General features: G+C 42.3%; 1 protein-coding gene across 1 annotated transcript in view; it reads left to right on the top strand.

The window, feature by feature from the left end:
* Positions 1 to 3,535: 3,535 nt before the first annotated feature.
* Positions 3,536 to 11,428, top strand: part of LOC136880141 (G-protein coupled receptor 3) — a 48,131-nt gene continuing 40,238 nt past the window's right edge. Inside the window, exons 1-2 of the mRNA XM_067153280.2 lie at positions 3,536 to 3,712; positions 9,812 to 9,974. Of these exons, the coding sequence (XP_067009381.2) occupies positions 9,955 to 9,974 (20 nt within the window). The 5' untranslated portion in view covers positions 3,536 to 3,712; positions 9,812 to 9,954. The remainder of the gene's footprint in view (positions 3,713 to 9,811; positions 9,975 to 11,428) is intronic.

The raw sequence follows: 11,428 nt of genomic DNA, 5'->3' as shown, positions 1-11,428 counted from the left end.
TTCACACTCGATTATTTTGTAAACTTTTTTTCAGAGCCGAATGTTTACAGTGGGCAGAGCATGCATGTATTAACTTGAACTATGGTAGTAGAAATAGTATCCTTTAGTAAATATCCTTGCATTAATCTGTTCACAACTCTGCCGTAGAGTTGAGATCCTTTGTTTGGCCAATTTTGTAGGAATCCACACCCACTCATGTCTCAACTTCCAGTTACACTGCCGGCCGAAAAAGCCTAATGTATTCAAATGATATGAATTCGCTGAACCCAAAATTAACATATAAAACACTAAAAATCTTCTTCCTGCACTGCTTTAAACAAACCCTTATAGGATAACGGGCGCAAACTGTGCCACACAAGGGGTCTTGATTCTGCTTTACAGGCGGAGCCTTTCTTGACACAAACCCTGTATTGAGTATCTCTTGTTTCTGTGGTGATTGGTAGTACGGTGTGTTATGTGTAAATGAAGAAGGGTGTATAATGACAAAAACAAACACCCAGTCTCCAAGTCAGAGGAGTTAGATCCACCTGGTCAGGAAGCGAAACTGGGACGATGTGAACCAACAACAATGCTGAATATTTCAGCCAAAGAGTGGACAAAAATTATAATCAATGCAAAAAATAAATTATAAGAAGCGTAATTGTAAAATACATATCAGAAACGTATTTTCCCCTGTGTTAACGCTCTTTTGGCCGGCTGAGTGTTTTATTTTTTTTCAAGTATAGTAATTTAACGTCACATAACTCACACAGGTTTGCGGTGACAGTGGGAAGATAGTAGCTGTGGCCTTAGCGTCAACGAGAGAATTTACCAACTACAACACAGTACGCATCTTAAAGTAATTATTACACACCTAGAAGAAATAAAGAAATATTCAATGTCATCAATTATACTGAACAACTACATTTCTGTCAATTACACACATATTATTGCAGGTGAGTGCCATATAATAATATTAATAATAATAAGTGACATGTGACAGCAAATAATGCCAGTTAAAACCTCTAAGGGTGCTCTTAGTGATTTACTAGGAATTTCAGAACGCTTTTCTGAGATTTACATTCAATTGTTGCTCGCGATGATTTAAAAAGGTCGATAGGTTTACTCACATGCTCTGGATGTTTTTCTGGAAGTGTCTTGTAAGTTTTACAGGTTTAAAACTATCTTTGGATAAAATATCCAAGCAAAGAACTCTCTACCGAGCTCGATAGCTGAAGTCGTTTAAGTGCGGCGAGTATCCAGTAATCGGGAGATAGTGGGTTCGAGCCCCACTGTCGGCAGCCCTGAAGATGGTTTTCCATGGTTTCCCATTTTCACACCAGGCAAATGTCGGGGTTGTACCTTAATTAAGGCCACGGCTGCTTCCTTCCACTTCCTAGACCTTTCCTATCCCATGGTCGCCATAAGACATATCTGTGTCGGTGCGACGTAAAACAAATAGCAAAAAAAAAACCTCTCTATGGCCGTTCCTGGTTATTCACAAGAATGTTAGTGAAACCTAGTTTTAAATTTGCGCACTTTTGTTTTTGTCGAATACCCTAGTTAACCTTACTGGCGAGAGCTGTAGCAGATTATGGAAGCTGAACATGCAAGTAAATTCGCATTATGTTCTTTACTAGGTATTTTCCTGGGCTAACTGGCACTCGACGGAACACTTTCATACATTCGATTTTTACCATTATGAAGCAGTCGCTTGTCCATGATTATGATGATATATTTACCATTAAAGAGTTTAGCTACCCCTACTCAGAACAGCACAGCACTCATAGTATTTGCACTGACTGACAACGAGTTGCAGGCTGAGAAGGGAGAATTTATTCTCGTAGCGTAGCGAGGTAGTGGTGGTAAAATTGTCAAGTGGCTAGCCTTGATAATGTGTGGAAGTTAGTGCCACGGGTGGTAAGTTCGGATCTGAAAGAGCGCTGGGGTAATTGATTTGGTCAAAGACGTGACATCAAGTTATCTCCGAACTCGTGCTGGCCGGGTCTAATTGCCAGCCTTCCTGGTCAGCTGTTATGAAATTCTAACCGGGCAAGTTGGCCGTGCGCGTAGAGGCGCGCGGCTGTGAGCTTGCATCCGGGAGATAGTAGGTTCGAATCCCACTATCGGCAGTCCTGAAGATGGTTTTCCGTGGTTTCCCATTTTCACACCAGGCAAATGCTGGGGCTGTACCTTAATTAAGGCCACGGCCGCTTCCTTCCAACTCCTAGGCCTTTCCTATCCCATCGTCGCCATAAGACCTATCTGTGTCGGTGCGACGTAAAGCCCCTAGCAAAAAAAATGAAATTCTAAGTACGGTAGTGTGTTTCCGTGACAGTTTTGAATGGAAGAGCTTCTTGCATGGCATACCGTACTGAGAATCCGAGAATAGTAATAATTTTTCAAAAATGAGATGAAGCTTCTATCGTCATTGGGACTACCAATCTGAGACGCGCCCTCCACACCGCCAACCCGCACACACTTCGCGAACCACTGCAGAGTCCCAATCCTTTCAAACAATTATAATCAGAGTTGTTATTTCCATTACCAAAAGCCGGAAGGGAAGTAGAATGAAGACATATTAGGTACCCACTGACTCAGCTTTCCGTCGTACCAGGAGCATGTGTTAGACGTAAACAGGAAAACAGGCCTGTGATAACAATCCAACTACAGCGATATTTCAGGTACATGGCAATATTATTAAACAAGATGTGGCAAAAGAAAATAAGAAAAAATTAACTAATTACACTGATGAAGTGTAGGATATAGGTTCTCCTAGAATATATAACATTGTTTAACATCTAGGACAAAGAAAAGTCAAAATTTGGATAATGAGTACCGGTATAACATTATTATTCGAATTATATTTTTTTAAATAAAATCAAATGCAGTAATAAAACAATAGATTGTAATAAATGAATACTTTCTCCCCAGTGTCAGGTGATTCGGAACTAGGGGATGGGAATAAGTAAACGACGCCATAACATTACAGTGCTACATAGACGCATGCAGAAAATACATAAGACTAGTTGTTTTACCCGTTATTGATAGGTTTGTTTCAGAGTTTTTGAGGAAAAGTAACATCAGTAGAACGTCGTTTATCCGGACTGATTGGGACAGAAAGAACAAGTCGATAGGTATTTAAAAGTGCTCAAAATCGAGACAGCCATTAGACATGTAAAAGAAGCCCGAGTTCGGGGGAAGCTCTGGCACTCCTTCGACTCCTAAAATAAATTTAAAACAACAATAATAATACCTATCCTTCCAGAATACTCGCTTCAGGATCATTTCAATGAATTTCTAGCTCGAGTATATTCTAAACAATGTCTGGTAAAGTGACTGGATTGGTTAGTGAGAAAATAGGTTCATTTTCTGCGCGGATCTGTTGAGGAAGTCACAGACTATCTCTGGTCTTTTGCGGTATGGTCAAGGACGTTTGCGTATCTGACGCACAAGGAAGAGTTAGCAAAAGTTTCTTGGGAAGTACACATGAATATTGGAGAACCTGTTCTCAGTATAAACTGACAACTCGACTGAACGTTTAGAATTTTCATATACAGTAGTCAGTAGTGTTGTGTGAACGTGTTTAGCTCTCCGTGAGTGGAGTTCTGTGATTTACTTATTGTACTAAATCGTAAAGGATGGAGTGAACATAAAGTGATGTGGAACAATATAGAATAGGACTGAGTGATGGTATCCTGCGTTAGTGAATTCAGAGGTCACTTGCTGAAAAGTAAGTAAATTGGTAACTAAGTGCTTGCTGCGTCAGTGATTCACGCTACAAAGAAGTAATCAATCGAAAATTCTCTCTATTGCTACAATTCTTTCATTTTTTCTAGTCTGATGGATAGTAGTAGGCAAAATTGTCTCTGGGCTCAGTAGCTCAGACGGTAGAACATCGGTCTTCTGAGTTCAAATTGGCGGGTTCGATGCCGGTTCAATCCTGTGGTATTGGAAGGTGCTCAAATATGGTAGATTCGGTAGATTTACCGGCACGTAAATGAACTCCTGCAGGGCAAAATTCCGACAGCTCAGCATCTTCGAAAGCAGTAGTAGTACTTAATGGGACGCAAAATCTGAATAGCATTGTTGTTTAAGATGGTTGTTGTCGTTTAATGGAGGGAAAGGCGTATGGTAGCAAAGTGATATCACCACTAGCTTCTCACCAAGACCGTCATGATTCGAGCCCCCGCATATACAAGTGAATTAAAAAAATGAAAGCACGCACACTTGATACTGGTTCCACGCAAAACTAGAAGTTCATAGCTATGGATACGATATCAACAATCGAGTGAATCCATGAAGCGTACTCTCAATTAAAACGGAACATGTAATTACACTAAAGCACATTGACGTATGCGACAAGTGAGACCCTGAAGCTCACACATTAACATGTTTATTAACCTAATATATAATTTTCTTTCTTTATTTCTTTCCTTCTTAATCCGTTAATCCCTCCAGGGTTGGTTTTTCCCTTGGACTCAGCGAGGAATTCCACCTCTACCGTTTCAAGGGAGGTGTCCTGGAGGTGAGACTTTAGGTTGGGGTATACATCTGGGTCCAGGACCAGTACCTCGCCAAGGCGGCCTCACCTGCTATCATGAACAGGGGTTTTGTGGGGGAGGGGGTGAGATAGGAAGATCGGAAGGGATAGACAAGAAAGAGGGAAGGAAGCGTCCGTGGCCTTAAGTTAGTTACCATACCGGCATTTGCCTGGAGGAGAAGTGGGAAGCCACGATAATTACGAGGGTGGCTGTGGTGGGAATCGAACCCTCCTATACTGAGTTGACCTTCCGCGACTCAGTGGACCCGTTTAAGCTCTCGTACCATTGATGAAATTTCGTGGCAGAGCCGGAATCGAACCCGGGCCTCTGGGTTGGCAGCTAATCACACTAACCACTACACCAAATTCTTTGTTCTGTCTCCGTTACGTGATCTATGGCGGATTCTTAAAATGACAAACACAGAACATCACATGAAGTGAATGAAACATATACTACGATGCGCCTGTCTACTGATTTATATCTCACAATGGACTGTGAGCTTCAACTCCGACTTCTTGGCTAAATGGTCAGCGCTGAGGCCTTCGGTTCAAAGGGTCCCGGGTTAATTAATTATTCTGGCTCGGGATGGGTTGTTTGTGTGTGTCCCAACACTCTTCTCTTAATTTTCAGACAACACACTACACCACCAACCACTACAGGAACACGCAATAGTGTGTACACCCCTCCGGATAGGGTTGGCGTCGGGAAGGACATCCGGCCGTAAAACAGGACCAAATCGAAATGTGCGACAAAGTTTGCACCCGTGAACCGCACGAGGTATTGGAAAAACTTTAGAACAAGAAGAAGATAGTGAGCTTCAAGCTTAACATTTCTTGGTCGCATGTTACGTTTCGATTCCCCTTATTTCAGGCAAACAATTTGATAGATAGCTCCTGGCTTATTCCTCGCAACAATCGTAAAATAACAAACATGTTATTTTTTTTAACCTTAAAATTGACCTGGCAGGCGTGTTGTTTTTGCTATTCATTTTTAAAGCAAGTATTTTGTCCGATAACCCCTTGTTAGGGAGGACTAGCTGCACAGATTAGTGGGTTAGACTTCTATGCTGAAGGTTCTCTTTTCGATTACCGACGCAGTCAATTGGTATTTAATAGTGGCTAAATAATTGCTTTGCAAGGTAAGATACAGGAATTTCGGCTTACATGAAAATTGATAGCATTTGAAAATAATTGAAAATATTATTATTATTGTTGTTTTTGTTGGTCTACTAATTACATTTATGGCTTTTGGAAAGAGGTGCGAAGTTTTGAGCCGCAACATTATATTGCATGCCAGTAAATCTACCGGCATGAGGTTGACATATTGGGGACCTTCAAATACCGTAACTGTAGTCAGTGGGAGGTAAACCACATTTCTTGATACTTGTTCAACGTCGAACTAACACACTGACATTTTTCGGCGGCGGAAGGATGGGAAAAGGCTAGGATTGGGAAGGTAGTGGCCATGGCCTTAATTAAAGTACAGCCCCAGCATTTGCCTGGTGTGAACATGGGCAACTACGAAAAGCACTCAGGGCTGCCGACGGTGGGATTCGAACCTACTATCTCCCGAATGCAAGCTTACAGCTGCGTGACCTAACCGAACGGCCAACTCGCTCGGTCGTAAAACAGTTATCATCATCATCATTGTCCAGGCCTTAGGTTCCGAGGATTCTAACTGCGTATGATTATTTATTCTGCTCGGGAACTGCGTATTTGTGTATGTCTTAATGAACTTCTCTTTATCTACACACAACACAACCAACCATTACAGAAATCATAATTTAGCAGTGATAGGAAATTTAGAAGATAAAGCAATTGGGCTGAATTACAATTAACTTAGGGATGTTTTACTCACAATATCACAAATTGTTTTTTGAAGAAGTAATCATTAACATTACAATTACAATTATTTCATACCATTCTCAAGGAAATCACTGTCTTTTTCTTTTGGCATGGGGCTGGAATTATACGAAAGTTTACAAGGAAAAATATATTACCTTTCTTAATCATAGAGACGTTAACGTGACTATCGTCATCAAATGAGACTAACCATGATACCTTAGAACTTTTGAAATACCCCTTTCCCATTATTTTGATATTAGTGACTTTAAGAGTTTCAGACCGGCCCCGCAATGTAGAGGTTGCATACCGTCCTCTTACTCGATGGGCCTGGGTTCGATTCCTGGCTAGGTCAGGGATTTTTACCTGAATCTGAGGGCTGGTTCGAGGTCCACTCAGCCTACGTGATTAAAATTGAGGGGCTATCCGACGTTGATATAGCGTTTCCGGTCTAGAAAGCCAATAATAACGGCCGAGAGGATTAGTTGTGGTGACCAGACGGCACCTCGTAATCGGCAGGCCTTTGGCTGAGCAGCGGTCGCTTGATAGGCCAAGGCCCTTCGCGGCTGTTGCGCCATGGAGTTTGGTTTTTTTTTAAGTTTTTCAGATAATTTGTCGTTCAGTTTACAAAATATTTGGTCATTAAAATTCTCATCGCTACGCCTCAACCGATATGGGAGAAAGTACGTCTTTGTATTTACAGTAGACACACCCTGTAGGACTACGTATAGTACGAAGCACCTGCGGTGCCTTGCAGACGCGTTAAGGTAATCGCCCACTGTAGGGAACCGCGCCGCGCCGCGCGGAACAAGCTTGTGGAACATTCCACGGGCCATTTTCCGAGACTTCGCCCATACAGCACACCTCACCGCGCCGCCTCTCTCCAGTTGGGGAAGTGCAGCTCACACAGAAATATAAGTTCCAGTTCCGAGGAGGACTTATTATTTGCGGTTGCGATATTTGCTAATGAGGAAGAAGAAAAACGCGAAAGAAAAGTTTGGGTCCACAACATTTATGAGAAAAGGGAAACGTACGGAGAGTTTCGCCATTTATTTCCTGATCTACTAAAGGACCGAAGTAAATTTTCCCACTGCTTTCGTATGTCCCAAGAAAAATTCTATGAACTATTGAACCTAGTTAAGCCGTGTGTACCGAATTCGACAGCTGCAGTCACTTAAGTGCGGCCAGTATCTAGTGTTCGGGAGATAGTAGGTTCGAACCCCACTGTCGGCAGCCCTGAAAATGGTTTTCTGTGGTTTCCCTTTTTCACACCAGGCAAATGCTGGGGCTGTACCTTAATTAAGGCCACGGCTGCTTCCTTCCCACTCCTAGCCCTTTCCTGTCCCATCGTCGCCATAAGACCTATCTGTGTCGGTGCGACGTGAAACAACTAGCAAATAAAAAAGCCGTGTGTAGAGCGAGAAAATAATATCACCTTTCGCTGAGAAAGGCGTACAGTGCACAATATCACTAACCGCGTGAAGGTACGAGCGTGCTGGCACTAGTCGAGGACTCACGAAGACTGCCGAAACGCCACGAAACCACATTCTTTCCGTTATTCCTTCCTTCTACCCTCTCCCATACAAGCGCGCCGAAAGGAAAAAGTTCCGTTCCAGAAACCTGGGGGCTTCTGGTGCGGAAATTCCACAAGCTTGTTCCGCGCGGCGCGGCGCGGCTCCCTGCAGTGGGCGTTAAGCCATTTCATTTCACAAGAAGCAGACCACGGAAATTTCTTCTCGGCTGCGCTGCGCGGCGCGGCGCGGTGTAGTGGGCGATTACCTTTAGGCAGCCTGTCCACCAATTGACAGCATTTGACAGAGGCCGCACTGTGGGACTGCATGAGGCTGGTTGGTCGTATTGTGCAATTGCCAGGCATGTGGGCCATTCGGATGTCACAGTGGCCTGGTGTTAGACTCTGTGAATGTATGAAGGCACTCAATCATGTCTTGAAGGTTCGGGTCGACCAAGGAACACCACCCCGAGGGAGGACCGTTGTATGGTGCGCCAAGCATTGCGGGATCCCATAATTTCGGCACCCGCCATCCGCGAATATGTACTGGAGACTCTACAATATCCTGTGAGTTCCCGCACAGTGTCTCGACGACTCGCATCCGCCGGAATGGGATCCTACCGCCCCATGAGCCGGTTGCCTTTGACAGCAGAACACCAACGCCTGCGGTTGGCGTGGTGCCTTGCCCGGGAGGCACGGACAGAGGACGACTGGCGTTGCATCATGTTCAGTGATGAGTTCCACTTCTTCATAACCCCCGGTGACATTCAGCGTCCGCACGTCCCACCCTTTATGTCACAGTACCCTGGGACAGTGTTCTAACGAGATAATGCACGTCCACACCCAACACATGTGTCTATGGACTGCCCAGAGGATATTGATGTCCTCCCTTGGTCAGCAAGATCCTTGGACCTCTCCGTCATTGAATACATGTGGGATGACATTGGCAGGTGACTCCGTCCCAGTACCAACCTGCGGGATCTGGGTGGACAGTGCAACAACTGTGGACGAACTTGCCTCAGGAGAGGATCCAAATGCTGTTGACACCAACCGAACCGTATAAGGGCATGCATTGTGGGTAGGAGAGGGGGGGGGGGGGTGTTGTGCAACACCCACCGACCTGGCGCCAACATTCCACCTGTAACTGCCAACGGCTTTGTCTCTTTCATCACATCTTGTAATCAGTTCAATAAAAACACGTGGTCGTTCAGCATATGTAGTTTCAAACACTTTCAGCCACTCCTTCCAGGTGCTTAACATTTTTGTTTGTCAGGCAGTGTATAGTGGATCAAGCGACATCAGTGGATGCGACTACGTTGATGAAGATACTAGGATACTTCACGGCAGACATTAGTAGAAGCACAGCGAGACGTAGGGGTCAATGGTTACGCTCTGTTTATAATGATCTCTAGGTAACGGGTGGAGAAGCGGAGGAAGCTACAGTGTTAGCTGAAAGTAAGGGATTGTGAAGGCACTTAGCTGTTTCACAGAAACTTACAGTCTGAACGCTGTAACGCATAACAATCTATTTTTAAAATGATGTGTTTTATCTTTGTTTATTTATTTAAATCATTTATTAAACTTCGGCAAAACGAGTACAGTAGGTAAGCGTTACGAATCTTCCAGCAGTGATACAGCATGCGAGAAGTGCTGGGTTTAGATGTATCGCCGACAACCCTGAATATGGTTTTGCGAATCTCCAAGTTTCACACCAAACCTTCTCAACCCTAGACCTTTTCCATCCCAGGTCTGACAAAAACCTAACTTTTCTAGTGCGATGTTAAACCAAGAAATTATCAATGTTCTTTAAAGGGTATGTTTGAAATTCCTAGCATGAAGTACTAATGTTAATACTGCGATCTGACACAAGAACGCTTGCTCTTCTTAAATGTCTAAACACTAGTAAGGAATTGTGAATAAATTCTATGATTTTACAGGATATCCTGTTGGAGCAGCCTCTTGCGACACCTTCTATCGTTCTTTCTGAGGTTCTGTGTTAAAGTAAAGAGGAGAGACGAGGTTTAGCACCAATAGTGATGACCACAGTGAGGCACTGCTTTCGAGTTCATCAGTACAGTGAATGTCTATGATGCTACAGAGGTGAGTGTCTTATAATAACAATAAGAAAGTAATGAGGAATAAATGGACGAACGCTGAAAACTGTATGCAACATTACTTCAGTGATCCAGTTACAAAACCTAGGAAGTCCAAATGAACGCAATTTTCAGGAACAGAAAAAAATGTTCTCACATTGTGTATTTTACCACTGCTAAGCTAAAACTTCAGCATAACCTATTTGCATCTACAGAATCTAGTATTAATTGTGGAGTTCTTTACAGCGACTTGGCGTAGAAATTTCCTGTATGTTGCCTCAACCATCTAAGCCAGTCAGCCCGTCCTATTCTATTTATGTACACTATGTCCGCATGCGACATCACCAGGGCTGAACGTACAAGAATAGAAAAGGAAATACATTCGCAACGATCATTTATCTTTGGGAAATAAATAATACGCTCAACGCAAAATTAAGACAAAATAAGTTTTATTACAATTCAGAGCATAACTTAAACTCATTGACTGGTGACATATGAAAATAAATAATCATGGGGTCCTTTCACTGGCTCTAATTAAAAATAAATCTTAGTTTGTTTTGAATACACAAACTTTCATTACACATCGGATGATTCATACCTGTAATATTCAAGTTACTAAATTTCACAAGTAATTATTCTCGATTTAAAAAATCACATCCAATTGTTAATGTCGATGTCAGGTTACATAGTTGAATTCACTAATAACTCATCTACCTTAATCATCTTTTAGCTAATCTTGACTTGTTACATGAATATTTAAGTTACTAATAGTTCTGAATTTTCTTACCAAATATGACAAGATTTATCTTTCATATGAGTACACTTGAACCAGCTAATACGATTAATCACAACTCCCTTAATACGATAATTACTGTCAAATGTTTGATCCTGATATTTATTAAGTATTGATTACTAATTCTAATCATTAACCACCGATTGACTGGCTTTAATTAATAATTACTCATTAATGGGCTTAAATCATTAGTTGCTGACTGATTTATTTATTGGCTTGACTCATTAGTCAAAGACAGATTTATTGGCTTGTTGTTTTAGCAACCTAACACCTATCACTGGTCTCGCGTGAATAACTGAAGACAAGGTAATTATTATAAATATGTAAAGTTACGTTGCCTGTCAGAAGTCTCTCTGTATTTCTAGAAATTAAATCTTGCCAACGCTGGACAATCTCAGTAGAGAAGCATTTAAAACAACTCGTCTTCACAGAAAATGCCTCCATATAAATAAATCAATTCAAGGATGAGCCGAAAACAGCATACATAGAACAAGATACTATACTGCTAGTTCCAACCACCACAGGGTCCCGAAATATTACGTCTTAATTTAGACTGTAAAAGTCTAAAGTAGCATTATTATTAAGTCATGACTATTAAAACTATTCTGACGGGACACGTCGGAACTGTTGACTCTATCATCATTTGCTAATACCATACAATCTTCAGT

The sequence above is a fragment of the Anabrus simplex genome, chromosome 1 (genome assembly GCF_040414725.1).
Source record: "Anabrus simplex isolate iqAnaSimp1 chromosome 1, ASM4041472v1, whole genome shotgun sequence".
NCBI classification, from domain to species: Eukaryota; Metazoa; Arthropoda; class Insecta; order Orthoptera; family Tettigoniidae; genus Anabrus; species Anabrus simplex.
Note: the sequence above shows the minus strand (reverse complement) of the source record. Positions and strands in the feature narration are given on the sequence as shown.